The 22,640-nt window shown below is 35.3% G+C and overlaps 1 protein-coding gene across 1 annotated transcript in view; it reads right to left on the minus strand.

Moving 5' to 3' along the window:
• LOC100371432 (uncharacterized) overlaps nt 1–22,640 on the minus strand; it is a 97,796-nt gene that overhangs the window by 55,648 nt on the left and 19,508 nt on the right. The window contains exons 5-26 of the mRNA XM_085493798.1: nt 21,617–21,796; nt 20,715–20,939; nt 17,576–17,725; nt 15,804–15,947; nt 14,847–14,990; nt 14,516–14,680; nt 13,205–13,417; nt 11,924–12,124; nt 11,242–11,397; nt 10,120–10,260; nt 8,930–9,073; nt 8,298–8,462; nt 7,864–8,004; nt 7,304–7,462; nt 6,770–6,919; nt 6,169–6,372; nt 5,119–5,319; nt 4,652–4,858; nt 3,105–3,314; nt 1,632–1,829; nt 1,234–1,431; nt 114–365 (exon numbers count right to left, since the gene is read on the minus strand). Coding sequence (XP_085349924.1) covers nt 114–365; nt 1,234–1,431; nt 1,632–1,829; nt 3,105–3,314; nt 4,652–4,858; nt 5,119–5,319; nt 6,169–6,372; nt 6,770–6,919; nt 7,304–7,462; nt 7,864–8,004; nt 8,298–8,462; nt 8,930–9,073; nt 10,120–10,260; nt 11,242–11,397; nt 11,924–12,124; nt 13,205–13,417; nt 14,516–14,680; nt 14,847–14,990; nt 15,804–15,947; nt 17,576–17,725; nt 20,715–20,939; nt 21,617–21,796 — 3,948 coding nt within the window. The remainder of the gene's footprint in view (nt 1–113; nt 366–1,233; nt 1,432–1,631; nt 1,830–3,104; nt 3,315–4,651; nt 4,859–5,118; nt 5,320–6,168; nt 6,373–6,769; nt 6,920–7,303; nt 7,463–7,863; nt 8,005–8,297; nt 8,463–8,929; nt 9,074–10,119; nt 10,261–11,241; nt 11,398–11,923; nt 12,125–13,204; nt 13,418–14,515; nt 14,681–14,846; nt 14,991–15,803; nt 15,948–17,575; nt 17,726–20,714; nt 20,940–21,616; nt 21,797–22,640) is intronic.

Genomic DNA, 22,640 nt, shown 5'->3' on the forward strand with positions numbered 1-22,640 from the left:
CAGAATTTCTCTGAGACAATCCTCATGGTCACTTTATGGTAAAAATAAACAAAGCAAACAGCATACTATGAAATGAAATGCAAAAAGCGTACTTACATTTAAACAGTACTTACTTTCTGGGCAGACTATGGTAGGACAAGCACACTCATTATCTCTTTCATTTTCAACGACGCGGCAATCAGGGCGTACTTCAGGACAGACGTTCTCCATGCATGATATGCGACCTTTCATACAGGTACAAGTAGCACAACCTGTTGATATCATTTTTCTATTCCATGTATGAAGGTCTTCAATGTTAGTGTTGGTGTGGATGGAATATGTCTCACCATCACTGTGTCTAATGTCCCCACGGGCACACATGTCCTCTGTAATACACAAGGGTACTAGTTATAAGAGCATGCAACTCCAGTGATATTGGATTACACAAATTCCTGCTGCAAATTTTCTTCTTCCGTAATCATTGTTCTACTGACTAAGATATTTAGAAAAGTGGACAAGTTGACGGATAATGGAACATCATTTGAGCAGCAAAAAAAGATCTTGCTTTCTCGCTCTCAGTTATTTGTGTTTATCCTTTTCACCACCAGACTTTTTTGCCCAAATTTGTCTGCACATTTTTCTTGTATTATTTTTTTTGTATTTAAATATATTTTATTGGGCTTTTCATCAAAGGTTACATAAGTATGAATTACATTATTACCTGGAATACATCATGTATTATTGCTCTGTTTAGCAATGAAACTTTCAATGTGGTATATTCTTTTCAGAAGTTGAATAAACTGTGTAAAGTTTGGCAATTTGTTTTGCATTTTAGCATAGTAAACATGTTTTCTTACCAGAAGGCAGATAAAATTGACTTGCCAGCTGAATATATTCCTGGAAATGAACCCGAATTTTGGAGCCAACAGACAAAATTTGAGTCAATTTTAAGTTTTTATGCAAAAAATTTGGCTGTATTTGTCCCAATCTTCCGAAGGAAAGTTTAGACTATTTTGTGAATTTGTGATGAAAAGAGGGAACTGGTAGTGAAAAGGTTAACTTCTATTGAGTTTTCAAAATGCTATTATCAAAGGTGCAGAAGAATACAGGCGCGCATTTGGCAATATACATATATGATACAAATGAAATCATACAAATTGACAAACAACAAAATGATATTTTTTGGGAATAACTTTCAAATATTTGACATTCAATCACAGTACATGTAAACCATTATGAGTGGATGAAACTTACTTGTTCCACGGCAGATTTTTACTGGGCAGCACTGTCCTTCTTCGTATACAATGTGACAGCCTGGTGTTTGGGTAAGCATTGGACATTCAATTGAAGTACATGTAGTTAAACCATTATGGCAAGTACATATATCACAGTCACTCTCCAGCCAAGTCTCACCATTTGTATGCCATATGCCACTGCTGTTACACATTGGTACTGCAATCAAGAAGACCCAATTATTTCACAAAAATTGTTATTGTAAGAATGCATCCTGAACATCCCTGTTCATTCCAGGCAAGCCAACAATGCCGTAGTAGTGTGAACAAAAATTTGCAATTTTCTAAGAGTTCATGCGGCCACATGTAGTATTTTCAGTATTCTCGGAGCTAGCAGGTAATATGGAAGATATCACTTACCGTGATGGTATGTTTGACACGTGATTTCAGGACAGCATTGATTTTCTACAAATCTGGCAGTACATCCTGGACCCGGTTCTTGACAGTTGGTTACCAGACAGTTAGTCACTCCTTGGTCACATGTGCATGTGGAGCAAGTATCCGGATGCCAGCTCTCACCATGGTAATGGGTCTCACCATTATGTGAGCAGGTGGGTTCTGAAATCATTAAGGTGGACAATGTTACCGTGTTAATGGATGTTTCAGCAGGTGATGGTTTGTACATGTATTACACTTTCAAAATTAATACAAAATTCAGTCAGAATTGAGTTTGAAGTAAGTACATGATTTGTGTTTGAATTAAATGTTTTAAATGGAAGGATGAAAGTAGGATCTTAGAACACAATTACTGCATAGTACTTAATTATCTGCTGTGTTTTATTTTCTCTTAACAGCTAAATTACAGCAAGTCTCAGAAGTATTGGGGCAGCCAATTTGCAAACTCGCTAGCGAATTGGCTAACTGCTTTGGTTTTGACTAAACAGTTGGTTTTCGAATCTCACTGGCGCCGTCTTGTGGTCACGCCCACTCTGGGTCAATCTATTTAACAGTAGGGGACATTTGTCATACTTCAGGAGCTAATCAGCGATGGTCTAGCAGTTGGATGGCGATTTCGCTTTCAAATATACCAGTGTACTATGTTCTGATAATGAGGTGTTCGTATACAAGTGGTTGCCCACGATACATGAAGTCAAATTTTATTAGTCGTTGGCTTAATGTTACCGCAACGAATCGTTTGGATGTGAAAGTTTATTTTCTTCTTGATTTGTAGGAAACTTTCTCTGCCTGTCTTTTTATTTAGTTCCAAGCAGTGTTCAAGATGGCTACTCACATATCGGTGGATTAATCACATTCATCATATTCTCAGGCTGACCAAATAAACTACTTTCACATTATCACACCTCGCAAAGCAAATTATTCAGGGGAATCCAGACATGTACCAGGCTGAGTAAAAGCATTTTATGTCCCCTAATGCAATATAGACTCGTCCAGAGTGGGTCCGATCACAAGTCGGCGCCAGCGAGATTCAAAAGCCAAGTGTTTAGTCAAAACCCAAGCAGTTAGCCAATTCGCTAGCGAGTTTGCAAATTGGCTGCCCCAATACTTCTGAGATTTGCTGTAAACCCATTGAATCTGCAAATTTAACAAAAGAATGTATTGTTTTTTTCTTCACAATCAGTAAAATTAAAGCCTAGTAACTGCAACATCAAATCCATTAAAATTAAACACACAATTTTACAGCAATTTTTCTACAGCAATTCACTTTGTTTCCATTTAATGGATTTTATGCGACATGATAAATGCAATTTGTAATGAAATTTAATTAATTTTTGCCCTAAACACAAATTGAAGTAATAACGATGTAGTAATCATCCTTCAAAATCCCATTGCAGTTTGACCGCGGGAACATGGTTGGATGTAGAGATAACTCACCTTTGTTGCATACTATTTCAGGGCAGCATTTTCCATCTACATACATCTGTGTACATCCACGAAGTATTGGGTTCTCAAATTGAGGACAGTCTGTGGATCTACAGATCATCTCACCATTGCGACACATACAATAGTTACATGATGACTGCATCCATGCACTACCATGTCCATATGTTTTACCATCATCATGACAGCTTGAATCTCTATCTTCTAGTCATCAAGGGATAAAAATATGATAGTCAATTGACTTTAATCCTTATACAGTAAATACAGTACTGACAGCTTTATTAATAAAAGTCTTAATTTCAATGAACATGTACATCTTGGTACGCAGGGCTTTAACTTTATGGAGGATAATAATAATAATAATATTGTTTATATAGAGCGGATTTGAATGTGTTAACATTTGCAAATGTCATTTGATAGATGATTCCATATTGAAGGAGATGAATGTGAGAATTATCGGTCACCATATGGTTTACTAGTAAGTCTGGTTTTTGGTACTTTGAGTAATTGCTTGTTGCTAGAGTGAAGAATTCTACCAGGATTACTTTGTTGTACGAGATCCGAAATGTATGGTGGAGTCAACTGATGTAGAGCTCTGTAAGTAATGAGGAGTATTTTGAATTGGATTCTGTGACTGGAAGCCAGTGCAACTGTTGGAGTATTGGTGTTATATAATCAAACTTTTTTGTGCGAGTAATGAGACGAGCAGCACTATTCTTGGCTCTTTGCAACAGATTTAGTTTTGCAGCTGGTAAGCCATATAGCAGGAGGAGTTGAAAGCAATTGCCTTGTTGTTGAATTCATCTTGAAGCTCTTTGATATTCCCTATATTATTCCTACATGTATATGCTGAGACCATTTTAAAAATGTTGGCCCTAGATATGGGCGTCACTCAACTTTGAAGTTCAAGCACTGGATATGCACAGGCAGGCACAATTATTCTCAAATCTCATATTATTACAAGGAACTTTTATTTTACAATTTCTTCTCCCGTCTTCAGAATATCAGTGATCATAGAGACTGTGTCACACAAAGTCATGTGAGAAACAGGCGAAATTCATGTCGTAAACACTGTTACCAGTCACTGGTAGCATAGTGGTTATCGCATCAGACACATGATCGGTAGACCCAAGTTCAAATCCTAACTAAACATCAAAAGGGTCAACCCTTACCCTGGATGAGTGTGCCACAGTCTCAATGGGAAGGCCAATTCCACTGGCCGAGATTCATTCATTAACGAATGCGACTTTGGGGGAACCTTGGTTAAGGTCCGCAGGTGCTTGTGTTCGACCGACACCAGGATAGCGCATTAAAATTGACATTTGATAGAGAGATGGCCGCACAGCCCTGTCATGTAGTCCCCAACATGAATATGACTTCTGTGGCAAAAATGCACTTGCAATTTTCACTTTCAAAACAAAAGGCAGGAAAGACAACAGTGACACTCAGGGTCCAGAACTGTCGCCTGGCACAAAAACATTTTTAAAAAAAAATTGTTTAATACATACATATGTATTAGTTTTATTTTTGATTTCACTTACCTATCTCTGAAGGACAGATGACATTTGGACAGCATTGTCCCCTAACCTCTTCATAATGGCAACCTTCAGGGAAGTTTGAGTCATTGATGTTATGGCACGTCTCTTTAGTACATGTGACCTCATTGTTACGACACATACATTGTGTACAGCTGTCAGAATACCATATGTCATTCTCATAGCGATAGTGACCTTCATGGTCGATGCAACCTGTTGAAGGAAAAGTGGAAAAGAAAGACAAATAAGTTGATATTTATTAATCAAAGGCACATGTACCCCCCAGTAGTTTTTATATACTAGTATAAATTTCGATATAAATCAAAGCTTGCCACCTAAACAAAATCACCCCCTGAAATGAAATACTTTGTTTTTTGACAAACTTCGACAAATTGAGAACAAGGCAAAAACACGCTAAGAGTTTATGAGAGAAATAAGAAAGAAACATCGATTTTATGACAAGTCATACTTACGGTCTTCACACACAACCTCAGGACAGCAACGATCAGGAACTTCTACAATCTTGCAGCCAGGTGTATTGACAGTCACTTCAGAAGAACAAGTGAATGTTGAACACAGTATTTTACCATCATGGCATTCACATTTTGAACAGCTGTCTGGGTACCAGGTCTCACCATGCATGTGACTTGTGCCATCTACAGATTCACATCGCACTATAAACAAATATCAAGTAAATCAGTCTCAATCAGTTAAAATAAACCAGTTGCCAAGTCACAGGAATAACTAAAATGAATTGGTGGTTGACTGGTGCCTCTGGAGTGTTAGTAAATTTTGATAATTGAGAACAGAAAATTTGAAATGGCAAACATTTTTTCTATTTACATCAGAAGTTTCTTTTTGCCAATTCTTCTCAAGATGTTTCATACTTTAAAAAGAAAAAATCTCAATTTACTACATTTACTACTGCAGAGTGAGCATATGCCATTGGTACATGTATAAATAATACAATAATTCGTTATTTTTAACACCTAGCCTAGATATCATCCTTTAGCATTTGTAACTTGCACACATGTAATAGAACATGCTTGAAACCATTTAATTTTTGCTACTAAGAATTTTTTCATTTTTTAATGATTTTTGAAGACAAAATTTTGTGTATGAGAAATTTTTACAAAGATTAGGGAACATTTTTCAGTCACGGATTTAAAATGGTTTATAATATTATCGTTATGAAGCTAAGCTAGCTATAATAAGTACAATGTAAAAGCTCTGCACATAAATGAAAAAGACTATGTTCAAAATAAATCTATTTTTATAATTCAGTACACAATAAATGCTACTGTTGCTCAATTTTGAAATCTAGACCCTCCGAAATGCTATTCCCAGTATTTTGAGAGGCAAATTTTGCTGACATACAAGGGTTTCAGCTTTCTTTGGCAGGCGACGCCCCTTCAACATTTTTTTTGAGGGGCGACGGCCGCTGCCACTGGGACTTTATGGTTGTAGCTGAGCCTGAAAATTATGAAAAGTACGGGAAAGTGCACTTAATGCTTGATACTCACAAAATTCATACTTTGTCTTTTCACAGTTGAGTGTAGGGCAGCATTGACCTTCTACAGGAGTAGGAACACAGTCGTATTCCAATTTAGGACAGGCAATTTGGGTACACTTGGTCTGACCAGTCAAACACTTGCAGGTAGTGCAGGTGTCTGGTTGCCATATGTCGCCATGGATATGTGTCACACCATTATATTCACAAGTTTCAGCTGAAATAATAAGAGAAGCTGTTCTGGTTATTTTGTAATAAAACAGTGAAAGTTTTAATACTATATCATGAATATTTTAGTTAATAACAAAATATAATTGTTCAGTTTAAAATATCATAGCCACATCCTCATATACCAGCACTCACATTTCTTTCTTAATTTTTGTGTAAATAGCTGTAAGTTAAGTGGCACTATTGTACGAAACAGGGCAAAAGAAGTTAAAAACTGATCTGTGATTCTGATATTTCGTAATAGTTACTAAGCATGCTACTAGAACACCTATACGTCATCTAAAAGCTTAGAAATAGATGAATACAGTAGTGCATATGGCATACTAACTTTAAAATAACTTTCCCTTGTTGCTACATTAAGGGAGTTTGCGGGATTAGGTACTTACTTGAAGTAGGATTTCTGCATACCATACCACCACAAGGTGAGTTACAGCATTTACTTCCAGTATTACAGTCATTATCAGTATTACATTGGTATTCAGTAATACATGTATCAAAGTCATTATCTGTCCAAGCTGGACATTCACCAACTTTAACTGTAATTTAAAAGTCATTGAGTAAAACATTTATACCATATTTGCTCTATTAAAAGTGCATCTCTAATAGTACTGTAAAATCTGTATTAGAAGCTGCGACTTCTATTAAAATGGTACAATGCAACAGATAGAATGCGGCTTCTATTAGAGTTATTAGAGTTCTATTATGAGAAACAATGAAATGTTGGTTCTCAATTGTTTGAAAAGAATAGGTGCGACTTCTCACAGGGATGCGGCTTCTAATACAGATTTTACGGTAGTGCATACATGACCCAAAAATGGCTTGTTGTTGTGAAAAAAAATTAAAATTGTGTCATGATAAAATTTTCTAATTTTCCCCAAGACGAGAAGCTAAACTCTGATTGAAGTAGAAAACATTGTTACCTGTATTCCAGACGTCAACACAGACACGATTACATCCCTGCATGCAGCATTTCTTACTACCAGTACACTGGTCATCAACTGAACATTCATGATTGATGATAGTCTCAGAGTTACACGTCTCAGAGTTCACTACATTGTGAGGACAACGACCATATTTTTCTAAATGAAACAATGAAATATATTAATCATCAATAATTCTCAATTTCAGTCATTCAATAAATAATTGATGTTTATTTAATATGGTTGCTATGACAATGTCTTATTAACCCCTGTAAAATTTTCACTGCGACTTCCTTTATTTTAAAAATGTCATTATTTTACAATTTTGAAAATGTTGTTTCTTGCTAAATTAAGTTAAATTAATATTATAGTACATACACCGGTATATCGTGAACAACAACTTGAAGCATATTTAAAAAGTAGATATTTTTTATCTATTAATTTTGTTTGCATGTGTATAAAACACGTTGAATTCCCAGTTATTTAAAAAAGACAGCACCAACATGTGACAAGAAGTCTGAATTAGATGCATGATCGTTAAAATCTGGCAATCTACCTACCCATGGTTTTAGGGGGAGTACACACACGGCCACATCCATTGCTGCAACATTTGTGATTCTCAACACATTCTGCATCAGTAATACACTCATTAGCATATTCACATTTCAAGAAAGATGGTGCTGGACACGTACCATATTTCACTATTAAAGAGACAATTAGAATATACATTGTAGAACAGTGTGCAAATAAATAATAATGCACTGGAAATTATTGCGATTTATTCTGCAGTGATGTGTTTTTGTTTTCAAGTAACAGGAAATATTGGGAATGTAGATAAAGCCAAAAATAATAAAAGGTTTGTTTATATATATACCCCTATACATGTAGTTCAGTTAAATTTCTATATTAATTTAAGTACATTTTTGGCTTCAGCCTGTTTGTTTACACAGTTGAGCAATGTAATGTAAAATAATCAAAATTCTGCAATTCTTACTGGTTTTTGTAGTGTGTGCTGTTGTTGTTGTTGTTGTACAGCGCATTCCACATCCAGTCTCACAGCATTTACGATCTGCAGTACATTCTTCATCAAGTCTACATTCGTTGCGTTTCTCATTAACAGTGCAGCTTTCCCAAGGCACTGGACACGTTCTTGAGTTAGCTACAGAGAACAAATTTATTTGGTACACAAATATTGAAATGAAGATGAGGTTACTGAAAATATAGAAAACCTGCTTTTAAACAGTTTTTACAATATATGAAAATTAAGCCAACCCCTGATGATTTGCATCTAGTTTTACGGTTGTATAGGCATCGCTGTTACGTGAATGATTGTAACAGCTAAGACGCATATTCCGTGTCATGTTGCCTGTATTTATTTGACATGATTTTGAATTGAACTGTCAAAAGCAAATAAATGACATAATTGTTTTATTATTATCACATACAAGTTTTATCACACTCCAGTTTTAATCCAAAGCCTTTAATTCCACGCAACAAATTGCCTAGTAGCATGTAACATAAAATCTGATTGGTCGCTGGTCCGAGAAGACTTGAATGCCAAGTGCAGGTAATAGAGACGAAGTTAAGTAGTAGTTTCAGAAGAAAAATAAAAACATAAACACTTACTTGTGGTAGTTGGCAGCGTACATGTTTTACCGCAGCCATTGAAGCAACACTTGCTGTTTCCATGACAATTGTAATCATTGATACACTCCACAGTACATGAACCAATAGTATCCAAGGTGATAGCTGGACAGTTTCCATGTTTCTCTGCATCACAAAAAAAACAGCACTTTCATATTATTTAGTTCTTGTTATTAAGAAATTATATCTCTCTATACCACTATTGTTTGAAAATGACAAATGACAAAAAAATCTCAAGAAACACTATTTTAGTAGCACAGCCCTGCACGCATTACACTTGGCATTGCTATGTAGCAAACTCTCGTTTGTATGGTACTTTACGTTCCTACATATCAAAATCTTGCATGCACAGAACTTGACTTGCTACTTCCATAGTTCATTTTACTACAGAGAACAGAGATTACAATCTTTGGTTTGCTTATACTAGAACAATGAAGCCCAAATTAGTTTGGGTCAGTTTTCAGTATACATACAAGATATGCTTCTAATGGGACAAATACTGTATTTTCTCTAGATCTATTAAAAGCACATCTCTAAAAAGAAAAACATACAAACAACAAGCAGCCTCTCAGCTGAGATATAGTATCAATGCAATTGGACTTGAAGAAGTCGAAAATATCACTTTTTACCAAAAATGACAAAAATAATCATCAAAATTAGAGAATTAAAGATAACAAAGTCAACAGCTGAGCTTAAAAAATTGAATGTCTTGCATACTGGATCATTAAAATATGACTTACTTAACCATAGATACACCTTTGTCAGGTTGTCTAAAAAACCCGGTATATTTCGACATATGGTTAACGTTTGTTCAATATAAGTGATATTGTATTAATGGACTTAGTTTGTATATTATTAATATTATTTATTTTATTATAATCGCAATTTGCAGTTGTGTGTACACTCATTCTAATAATGTGGATGAAATAATAGGCAGAAAGCGCATGTTTACGATGTTTCCGCTTTAGAGCGCACTTCACGTCTTGGGCCGATGTGTTACACTTAAGTCCTGTGACTTCCTTGTTGCTTCCAAATATTTTTTATTTCATGCTCCAGTTCCAGTTCCAGTTCCGGGTTTTTTGGACAACCCCTTTGTCATGATGTATCGGTACATGTACATGTATGGCACATGTCAAAATATAAATGTGTATGATGTATAAGCTTTGTCATACCTTGTGGTCGTGGACTGACACAGACAGATGCACATCCATTATTACAACATTTACGTGTTCCGGAACAGTCACCATCCTTAACACATTCGGATACACATGTAAGAGGCATGTCAGTGCTCAAAGGACACACACCTTGCTTTTCTACAAAAAAAAACAATGTACATAAACATTTTCAGTAAATCTTTTCTCCTAGAGTTGATGTACCGGTACCAGTAATTCAGCTAAAACAATATTTTGAATAGACAGTTACAGGTTACATGTTCGTATAATAATACGCTTTATTTATATTTTTTTGTCATGTGATTGAAAATGATATCACCTGATATCACTTTATATCACTGTAGAAAAGAATTTTTGGGTGTTTTGTATGAAATTTATTCTAACTGATTTTTGATGAGTTGAATGTAAAATACTAGTATAGAAAAAAAGTACCATGAAAGGGTTAATTATTCACTTATTTTTCTGACTGGAAAATGTGCTATATATAAATTATTTGAGCATAGAACGCATTATCTAAATGATAAAACCGTGAATTTAAAACCCACTAAATATGCCTGAAATTCTAAATCAGTGAAATTTAAACCCAGTGAAAATTAGTAAATTCGTTAGATTTTATTGCCACTGAATCATCCCTTCAATGAAAATAGCGAAAATAAATTCCAAGTGAAAATAAAGTATTTTACAGTATTCTTAGAGGTGGTTGATACTCATGGATTGATAGGGTGTATTATCCATTCACTTTTGATGCATAGGTAATACTACCACATGATGTCATTTGTAACAACCAGCTCTACCAATAAGTGATATTAGGTGATAACAATCAACCATGTACCGGTATATGTCATCAAATTCATTGTAATTGCTTTTAATCACTATATGCTAGTTTTCCAAATTTGTATCAATCAAGATTTCACTGGTAAATAAATATCTGATATTAAAAACAGTGAATCGGGAAAAACCTACCAAACAGTACCTATGTTGAGCTATCACTAAGGTCCTACTGCGTATACACACAACTGCCACATTGATACCAAGTATTAAAGACACTGATTTCTACTGGCAATATTTTTGAAGACTGCATTCGTTAAAGAGATTGTCAATACATTTTGTGTGTGCACTTACTGATTTCACAGTCAACTTTTTCCTCATTCATCCAGAATTCAGCTTTGCATCCATCACACATGTTAGGTTTGCAAATAGCTTCTGGATAAGCAGTACATGTGACACCATCACAAGGATTCCTGGCACAATTCCAAGCACGTTCTCCCTTGCGGCATTCTATGAAAACCAACACAGATATTTCAAAACATAATACTAATTTGTTCTGTATTTAATCTAGGAGATGAGACGAGGGATGGAAATACAGAACCTAATTCAGGCATTGTCTTTTGAGAATAGCCTGGGAGCTAAAAATGAACACAGTAATGTGAGTGTTTAGGGAAGCTATGGTATCGATTCAGAATACATGTACTGCAAATACTTTTAGCTAGAATTATTTTTGTTGAAAGACATATTTGCTATTTCGTATGAAGTTCATTTTTCACTGATTTTGATTTTCACTGATTTCACTGATGAGTTGAAAGTAAAATATGTGGAAAAAAGTGTTTTCACTGGATTTTATTTTTACTGATCCATCCCTTCAAAAAAATATATTCCAAATGAAATTAAAGCATTTTTCAGTAATATGATTCAGTAGATGTGATGATTAGATTTCTGGGTCTTGGTTTGGGTGAGTGATAGTCAAGTGTAGGGTCTTAAGTTTTTTAGGTTTTATAGTGTGAAGATTACAAACTGCAATACTCACCACAAGACACAGTTGTGATGTGTCCACGTGTACCTGCTACCTCATTTCCACATCTATCAGTACACCAGCAAGTGGATCCATGACATTGACGTTTTTCATATAATCCCTCTTCAGTACACTCTACACGATGTCTACCAAGTAAACCTGGTGCACTACCTCTCAGCTGCTTTTTCTTGTCATGGCAGGGAGTCATTTTGGGTTCTGATAAATAAAGAAATCATATTAGGATTCTGCATGAAAACATAGTTGCCGACCTAAGATCAAAGTAAATTTCATGATGTCTATAAAATCACAATGTTAGATCATTTATTTTAACACACACTGAAACAAAAATAAACATTTTGATGTTGAAACTCCTTGCCTATATGCAAATTTATAAAAAAGATGACACGGCCCTGCAAGTGTTAACAATGAAGTCACATGTTAAATTGTACAATATGAATAGTCATAGTAAGGTTTTCTCCCTAAATTTGTAATAATTTTAGGCAATAGTAATTCTTAATTCCCAATTTATGGATAGATGCGATGTACCCGGTAGTTTTTTTGCACATGTGTACTTATACAAAAAAATATACAAAAAAAACAATGGACAGAAAGTCCTTAAGAAGACAGCGGCATATTTGAAACAATTTTTAAAATATTGCGAAGTGAGTGTAGGTGACAGCTATAAGAAATGAAACATGAGTAATGTGAATGCTATCAGTTTGGGAAACAGGAATTAGTGTTAATAATTGTACTAAGTTTCCCTGTTCTGATCAGTTCATCTAACCCTGGCAATAACTACATGTATGAACAGTGTATCACAATTGTGTGATCTTGATTCAGATAAATACGTCAGCTAGTTCATTCAGTTTCAGGACAGAAATACAAGGTTTCCTGTGCCGATTATATAAGACCTTGTTTCAGCCAATCAGATGGCTAGATTCAGATGAAGCATGTTTTAATAACTAACAGTAAACTTAATAAAACAACAATAAGTACGGTAAAATCTGTATTAGAAGCTGTATCCCTAATAGAAGTTGCCCCATTCTTTTTGAATAATTGAGAACCAAAAATTCATCATTTCTCATATTTGTAGGTGCTCTAAAAGAAGCCGCATCCCCTCTATTTGCATTATACCATTTGAGAAGCCGCGGTTTCTAATACAGATTTTACAGTAAATCAATTATGTAAATGTTCATATCGCTACATTTACTGTTTTCAACAAAAATAATCAATATACAGTGATGTTGGGATTATAATGATATTTACAGAAATGAAACGACAGAATAATAAACTTACCGCATGTCAAATCGTCCATTGTTTGAGTTCCATCAATAGTAGAGCCACACCTATCAACACACCAGCAAATACCAGTAGATGGGTTACATTGCTTTGGTGTGTGGAATCCTTCAGAATCACAAGTAGGAACATGATGTCCATATACTGGTAAAGAAACTCCACCAAATGTGGTGGTTGGGACATGATCTTTTTCAGTCCAACAAGGAGGAGTAGCTGTTGTGGATAGAAAGAGATTGTTTCAATACAGTATATCCTGTGAACAAGGTATATTGTTTGATATATGATAAAACCTGATAATCTAGCCCTAAGAAAAATGAAAAGCCAACTGAATATGCTTAGAATTGATCTATAGGTGATTTTCCGTTCAACTGCGAGATCTCGTGAGATGCATGAAAGACGTGCGTCGAACGTCTGCCGCAAAAAACAAACAATTTGATTTTTAATCTGAATTTCTTTATTTCGTAGCTTACATTGACCGGCCGATCTTCGACAGAGGAATATTGCTTTCGAATACCCTTACTTAATCGAAATTGCCTATCATCAAATGTGTACAGCAAATTATTAAGCATGGAAAAGCCCCCAAAATATTTTCGTGTTTGTCAAATCCCATGCAATGTTTGACGCCACTACGACGCTATGACCTTTGTTTGTCCAAACTTTTACGTTTGATTTCACGCATAACGCGTGATTCTTGCAGTGAACAGAAAATGATCTATTCCCTGAGGTCTGCAAGACCAGTACAATGAAAGTCTAGTTATCCAAACATAGTGCAGGCCGATAAAATCTGAACCATGCAAAGTAAAATAGTCTCCACTCATTGATTATTAATATTAAATTGTGTTGAATGCCTGTTAATCAGGCTACACATGAAAACCAACACAAAAATGTGTCGCTTTTGACATGGTAGATTAGACCGGTAGTGATAATTTCACATAAGAACCAGAGATTTTACAAATATATTATTTTTAAATTATCATATAAAATAATAAAATTTCAGATGCCTGAATTTTTATAGCTCAAAGAATATTTTGAGATAATTGAAGATATCATCATGAAATGAACAAATCTAAGAAAGGTTTACTCAAGGTACCAAGTATCATTTCAGTAATCAGACTTGAAGTTTTTAAGAAGAAGTCGAAAATGTAAAAAGTTGATGTAGATGACAGATGACTAAAAATCAGTAATACGATAAGATTTGCTCGATGAAGTCACCAGCAGAGCTACCAAAAAAGCAATAATGCTTGAATCTGATTAGCTCAAAATAAATTAAAATGGAGGCTACTACTGTGCCAGTTGTGTTAAAGACAATACCTGGATCAACAGCCTTGATACAGTGAGTACCACAACCATTACTGCAACATTTCTCACCAAGCTCACACTCGCCATCTTCAACACAGTTATTTACACATGTACCAAAGGTGTCACTGCTGACAGCGGGGCACACTTTCTCAATATTACGTGAAGTACTGGTAGTGTCTAATGAATGCAAAGATAGAGTATACTTTTTAGTATTTTCTAAGAGATGTTTTGATCAATATAGTTGAAGCCTAATGATATTAGACACATTTCCTGCATCGCAATGAAAGATGTTGAACTATGTATATTCTTCTGAATAATTTTAAAAAGGTATGTAATTACGAACCTTCAAATTCAGCTGCAACACAGACAGTACCACAAGTTGTCTGACAGCATTTCTTTGTACCAACACAGTCGTTATCATTGGTGCAGTCAATGTCACATGTGGTTACTGGGAAATTAGTAACTGCTGGACACATACCTGGCTTCTCTGTGAAGAAAAAACATTAAAGAACAGCTATTGTTAATATTTCTATGATTTCCATCATTTTTCCAGTGACAATTTGGTGCAATATTTTGTACATTTAAATGGTAATTCCCTAGTCTTGAATCACGACATTCTTGGTACACCCAAAAAAGAACAGCTTGGCGAATTACTGTGTAACTACATTAGTACATAGGTAGTCAACACAGAATTCTATGTCTCCACTGATTGCCAGTAGTCTAAAATCCAGCAATTCTGAGTACACCCAAGAATGGACTGGCAGATTGCTATGTTACTACATAGTCAACACAGAATTCTATGTCTACACTGATTGCCAGTAGTCAAAAATCCAGAAATTCTGAGTACACCCAAGAATGGACTGGCAGATTGCCATGTTACTACATAGTCAGAATTCTATGTCTACACTGATTGCCAGTCGTCTAAAATCCAGCAATTCTGAGTACACCCAAGAATGGACTGGCAGATTGCTATGTTACTACATAGTCAACACAGAATTCTATGTCTACACTGATTGCCAGTCGTCTAAAATCCAGCAATTCTGAGTACACCCAAGAATGGACTGGCAGATTGCTATGTTACTACATAGTCAACACAGAATTCTATGTCTACACTGATTGCCAGTAGTCAAAAATCCAGCAATTCTGAGTACACCCAAGAATGGACTGGCAGATTGCCATGTTACTACATAGTCAACACAGAATTCTATGTCTACACTGATTGCCAGTAGTCTAAAATCCAGCAATTCTGAGTACACCCAAGAATGGCCTGGCTAATTGCTATGTAACATTGAAGTCTTACCTCTAGGTTTAGAAGAGACACACACTTTACCACATCCATTTGTGCAACATTTCTCATAATGAGAGCAATCTCTGTCAATGTTACATTTGTTGGAACACGTCTTGTCTTGGATAGAAATAGGAACTGGGCAGCTGCCATGATTATCTAAAGGTACATATAAGAACAAGATTACTGTGTATGGAAAGCAATTACCAAACGCTCAGATAAAAATACAAGCAGCCTATCGGCTGAGATAGCTCCGCTGTTAGCAATGCACATTTCAATTAAAGAACTGAAGACATCATTAGAAAATGAACAATATGTATAGTATCAAAGCAACAGGACTTACAGTTTTTAACAAGAAGTCGAAAATATCACTTTCTACCAAAAATGGCAAAAATATTCACCAAAATTAGAGAATTAAAGATATCATTACAAAATGAACAAATCTGAGAGAGGTCCACATGTAGTACCTATATCTATAATATCAAAGCAATTGCACTTGCGGTTTTTAACAAGAAGTCGAAAATATCACTTTTCACCAAAAATGACAAAAATAGTCACCAAAATTAGAGAATTGAAGATATCATCACAAAATGAACAAATCTGAGAGAGGTCTACATGTAGTATCTATATATTTAATATCAAAGCAATTGAACTATTGGTTTTTAACAAGAAGTCGAAAATATCACTTTTTACCAAAAATGACAAAAATATTCACCAAAATTAGAGAATTGAAGATATCATCACAAAATGAACAAATCTGAGAGAGGTCCACATGTAGTACCTATATATGTAATATCAAAGCAATCGCACTTGCGGTTTTTAACAAGAAGTCGAAAATATCACTTTTCACCAAAAATGACAAAAATATTCACCAAAATTAGAGAATTGAAGATATCAACATGAAATGAACAAACCTAAGAGAGGTCTACCCAAGGTACATATACATCAAGTATCAGAGCATTCAGGCTTGTAGTTTTCAAGAAGAAGTCTAAAAAGTAAAACATTGACATGGACGGACGACGACGGACAACCACTCATATGATAAGCTCCGCTCGACAAAGTCGACAGCGGAGCTAAAAAAGTTCCATTTGAATTAAAATATCATAGAACATTAGATTTTATTTTTTTTTTAATTCATTAAAATTATTTTTCTGAAATTCAGAAAAAACTCAACAGTAACTGTGATGCACACATTTCTAAATGACATAAGGTTATACCAATAATGTGAATATCACAAAGTATGCAACAAAGGCAATACATGTACAGCAACCGTAATGACTGACATGTAGCGAAGACTGATGCATCTCTATACTGGCAAAGTCCATCTTTGCAAAACTTTTTATAACTTTTTCATTGTATACTTTTTCCTGCTTGTAGTGAAAATTTAATGAGAGATTATGGCCAAAAATTTCAACCAAAAACCTTTTGCGCTGTGCAAAAGTTTGTGTTCAGTGACAAGATTATATTAGTCGTACACAATAGGACTTCTGTGTCCAATGTAAGTAAAGGAAAGTATTCAAACACATCTATTAGTGTTGATACAGCTATTTAAAGCATGGCAAAATCTATTGTTTTTTAGATTTATTTTTGACCCTTAGTGTGCAGACAGTTGAAAAAATAAATGGTAAATAGCCAAAAACAACCTTTACTAAGAAGTGAAAAAAGTTGTGATTTCAATCTAATCAGTAAATGTTCTGTGATATTATTTTAACAGCAAGATGCCCACTATCCAAGTTGCATTTCAGAATTTTAATTCCACTGGAGGAAAGAAACACCTTACAACCTACCCATTTTTGGAGGGACACACAAAGTACCACAATTATTGCTACAGCATTTGAGAGCACCACGGCAATCAGTATCAGATTGACATTCAGAGTCGCATCGATCACCAAACATGTATTTTACTTGTTCCACAGCTGGGCATGATCCAATCTTGGCTGAAATAACAAGAAATTGATATCATAAACTACTATGTTGAGCAACACAGTAGCATACAGTACAGTTCTCGCGGAAGCTTTGGCTTTTGTGGCATCATTGTCGCCTACGCATGGCTTCATTGTCGCCTCAGCATCACATCATTGTGGCATCAGCTTCGCGTCATTGAAAATTGAAGCTTTGTTCGCCTCGCTATTTTGTGGCATCATCGTGGCCTCAGCTTCGCAGTCTCATGGCATCAACATGGCATCAGCTTCAAAGTATTGTGACATGAGTATGACCTCATTATTTGCACGCAGAAGGGCAGTAGACAAAAACATGTACAGAAGTTCGATATGTAATCGATTTGAAATTCAAGGCGAATAAAATAATATGATCAAGAGTAAAATGACATTTTAAAAAGATATCTTGTTTAATTATTTTAGTGTTGCGAGTATTGGGCACCAACAACTTTGCGAAGTACATTACAATCGGCAAGGTGACGAGTTTCATATTGACTGGAAGGAAAATCGTGGTAAATTCAAATCACACGATGCAATCGTCGTTCTGATACAACACAATTTGCTGTATACGAAGTGAAACTGTTCTTGTTATAAAATTTACCTTTTTTCGCTCATTTTATTTGCTGCTAGAAGAGCAGATTCAGATTCCTCATTTCGGTGGTATTTTTCTGTGTTTCGTTTAGTTTTAGCCGAGTCCGACCCCATGCCCGGACTACTAAAACATGCAACACACACGTACGCCGCCGGGTGCGTCGGCGTCGTCGCCAGTCATCTTGATACAAAGTTCCAAAACAAGTGCGTACATTTCCAACATATGATTGGATGGTTGTGGTGGCGTCGGTCTGGTAAAATTTGACGACCAATTCTCAAAATTAAGTCACGATCAGTGATCTGAGCTCGATCTATACGTACTTTAAAAGTATTCTCACAAACATATTTTCGAATGAAAACGAGCCATGCCCTGTGAAAAATCGAATAGCGCTTGACATGCAGGAATAATTTATTGGGCTTCAGAAAAAAAACGTGTCCATTTAGTGTGGCCGTAAATATTTGGTCACCAGCCGATGAACAATTTGAAAATCATGATTCACACGGAAGTCCTTCGATACTGAAAATCATCGACCCCAGTCTGGTTTACCTTATTTCCCAACTTGCAAAACTGATTTGTATCTCAGCCCTGTTTTTTTCTTTTTCTTTTTTTTGAACTGAGGTAAAATCCCATCCGTTTGTCAAAATATACCGATGTTTTCCAGTGAATAATTGCGAAGCCTGTCACAGCACACAAAAAAACTTTGTGAATCGACGATGGAGATTGGATGGTACGACGACCCTTCAATTTGCGTTAAATATGTTTTGTTACAACATCATTGATTGGCTGAGAGTCACCTGATCGGAGCATGACCTGGGTCACAGAACCATATTAGTCCGTATTATCAACAAGACTTTGCGAGAAAACCACACCCACATTTTCAACCATTTTAGCGCGGAAGTTGCCAACAAATGTCGAAAACTCGTGAATTTTATAAATTCGAATAAAATAAAGCTAGCGATTCGTAAGACTGGTTAATAATATATCCCCGATGCTCTTCGATTTTTTTTTTATTTCAAGGTGAGAAATGGATACTAGTAGTTGAAGTTCCATCGATTTCAAGGCGACTATTTAACCGCGACAACTCTACGCTCTGTTGTAGTTTCGCGAGGTAAAACAAAAATACAATAAATAGTACTTGTTTAATTATTTGGTTTTACAGCCCGCAAATTACGGGACATGATCCCCATGAATTGCGATAAATAAATGCTGATTGTGTTGAATAATGGACGTCGGGACCGTTTGGAGAAACAAATTACGGTCGGTAGACATTTCAAACAAATGAAATTATTAACGAAAGATGAGATTTTTCTAGGTATTTACGATCATTCGGTCATACCAAATATATACAAAATTGACAAATACACAAAGATGTGTAATAGTAGGTCATTTTTATTTTAGCCTTAGAAATATTTTCTTTCACTCAGTCCACGTCCATGCGTGGGAATTCTATTTAGCTTCATGGTCCTTCCGCTTGTCTTCTGCTTGGGGGGGGGGGGAACAACAATAATTATACAAATCGTAAACTCAACACAATCAGGAAAAGAAACCCAGACAACCATGTTGTACTTCTGTTGAATACATTTTGTAGCAGTGAGTCACGTCGGAATATTGTCTAAAATAAAATATTCAATCCCAGCCAAATCTAGGTCAAAGGGTCAGATTGCGTGCATATAATTATAGATAGTTAAAACAAAAAGTATTTGAACTTTTGACGGTGGTTCAACATCTATGCACGGTTACTAAACTAGTAACCGTGATCTATGAAAACCAGAAAATTTTTAGTAGTCCGAATTGTTGCACGGTCGATGAATAAAACGGAAATTGACCGGTCAAAAGCGGAAGCGGTCAAGAGGTTTGGGGGAAATGAGTACAGTACTTCTTTGTTTGATGAAGCGATGCTGATGCCACATTGTCGCCATAATGAGGCCACAATGAAGCGAAGCGATAATCGCCTAACTTTTTAATGTCGCGACATTGAAGCGATGCTGAAGCCATAACAATGCCATAATGATGCGATGCTGAAGCGAAGGTGAAGCTGAAGTGAAGCCAAAGCTTCCGCGAGAACTGTACTGTATATAGTAATAGTTCATTTTTTTAAATAAAAATTGTCTCTATATTTGTTTCTCAGAAATTAGAGTACCCTTAAAAACAATAGTCTCAGCAATTCTGCCAGCTTTTTTCAAACACTGTAAATGCTAGAATTTTTAAAATAAAACTTTTAATTAACACAGACATATACTACACTGTAATTTGATCAAAATCCCAAAGAGGGTACAAGTTCAATATAACAACAAAGCTGGTCAATCCTTTCCCAGCAACAATTCATTATTATTATCATTACCATGGAAAACAACATTACAAGTAATAATGCAGTAGGAATAAAACTTGTATACTTACTATCTCTGCAAACCACTTTTTTCTCTTTAATGAAAAATTCCACAGTGCATCCTTTACATCGATTTACTTTGCATTTAGCATCATGGAAGCCAGGGCAGGTCATCTTATCACAAATACTGTTGTCACATATTTCTGGTTGGGATCCATCTGTACACATGTTGGAGCTTGTTCTGGAGAGTGTTCTGCCTGTCGTATCATCCTCCTCAGACAAGTAAAACACAGCTTCTGTCAAAGGAAAACAAATTTGTATTGGAATATTTTCTTTGAGATTAATTAAGATGCAAAGCAGAAGAAAACATGACCAAATAATTTGGTTCTTTTGTTTTAAAAGCGGTCCAGAATCCATAAAATTATTTTGTCCATAAAGTGATTTAAAATCTATATCATATACCTATGTTACAGTGAACATTATACATCCAAATATGAGATAAGAAGAAAGTGAGGCAAGCTAGCACATTAAATTATCCAGTGGGATGAGTAAATCATTGCAATATTTAGATTTGATTGTAATACAAGACAATGTTTTAAGATTCCCCATATATATTTTTTTTGTATTTTTTTGTTTTTTATTTATTTAAAGCCAAAGGGTCGTCACCTGCGCACGTGCGGAAATTGAGTCCCAACCGACAATAACAACACATGCTAAAAATGCAAAGACTAATGGGTAGACGCTTGTTTGTAAACAAGGACACGCTATGGCCATCTGAGGCATGCACAGGTGACGACTCCCCCGCTTTAACCAACAACATATGAGAAACAATGAAATTTTATTCTCAATTGTTTAAAAAGAATAGGTGCGACTTCTATTAGGAATGCGGCTTCTAATATCGATTTTATGGTACTACTTTATCCAAATTTGTTTAGTATTGGTACTATGTTTATAGGACTAAGTTGATACTTACTGCATTTAGGATTTCCATTTATACGGGTACCTTCAACTTCAACACCACATTTGTTAACACACCAGCATTCTTCACCCACACACTGCTTGTGTTTGTAATATCCATTTTTATCACAATCTGGCATGTAATCTGTCCAAATGTCCAGTTGCCGGGTGCATGGTGGGGTCATCATTTCGTTGGCTGTATGATATAAAGAGTTATTAGTTATGTAAGCGGGAGAGGCACCATATATACAGCACATTTTCAGTTACTTCATTAGATCTGGGAGGTGAATCCAACTAACTCATCCAAGTTAATTTCTACCTCCCAGCCATTATTGCATTTCTAAATAATTTAAATGAAAATCTGCATTATCCTGACAAGTTCTATTACTGCAATGTAATTTATAATTGTATATATGGAAATAAAATATTATTATTATATATCATATACACTGTGACAGCTTTTCAGTGGTTCTTTGTTTTATCAGTGGAGCAATTTATTGAAAATTTGAATTTGTCTATTATTAAACAGAATTAGTGTTTTTTAGACATAATTTGAAATTATTATTTTCTCACACTTTCTTCATGATTTTGATTACAACATTTGTGCTTGCAAAGGATTTTCCAAATAAAGTCGCAAATTACTGTGGAATACTTTATTTTCGCTGAAATTAATTTTCGCTGAAAAGGCTTTTTAGGCGTTTTGCTTGGAATTTATTTTCACTGATTTTTCATGAGTTTAATGTGAAATATAGGATTTTATTTTTATTATTATTTTCACGGAATCAACCCTTCAGCGAAAATAGCGAAAATAAAGTATTCTACAGTATGTAAAAATTCAAGAAATTGGGATCATCTTACTTATGCACATGACATTTTATTTTTTTAACTTCAAGATTAATAAATAAAAATATACGGTTTTTGTGTTGTGTTGTCTATTTCTTTGACAAACTTGGTAATAATTGAATTTATTATACATCTGTCACCGTAAGGCCATAATATGACAGAACCCCACACCCTTCCCATGGCTTTCGTTGCGTATG

The sequence above is a fragment of the Saccoglossus kowalevskii genome, chromosome 19 (genome assembly GCF_978046115.1).
Source record: "Saccoglossus kowalevskii chromosome 19, keSacKowa6.1, whole genome shotgun sequence".
NCBI lineage: Eukaryota > Metazoa > Hemichordata > Enteropneusta > Harrimaniidae > Saccoglossus > Saccoglossus kowalevskii.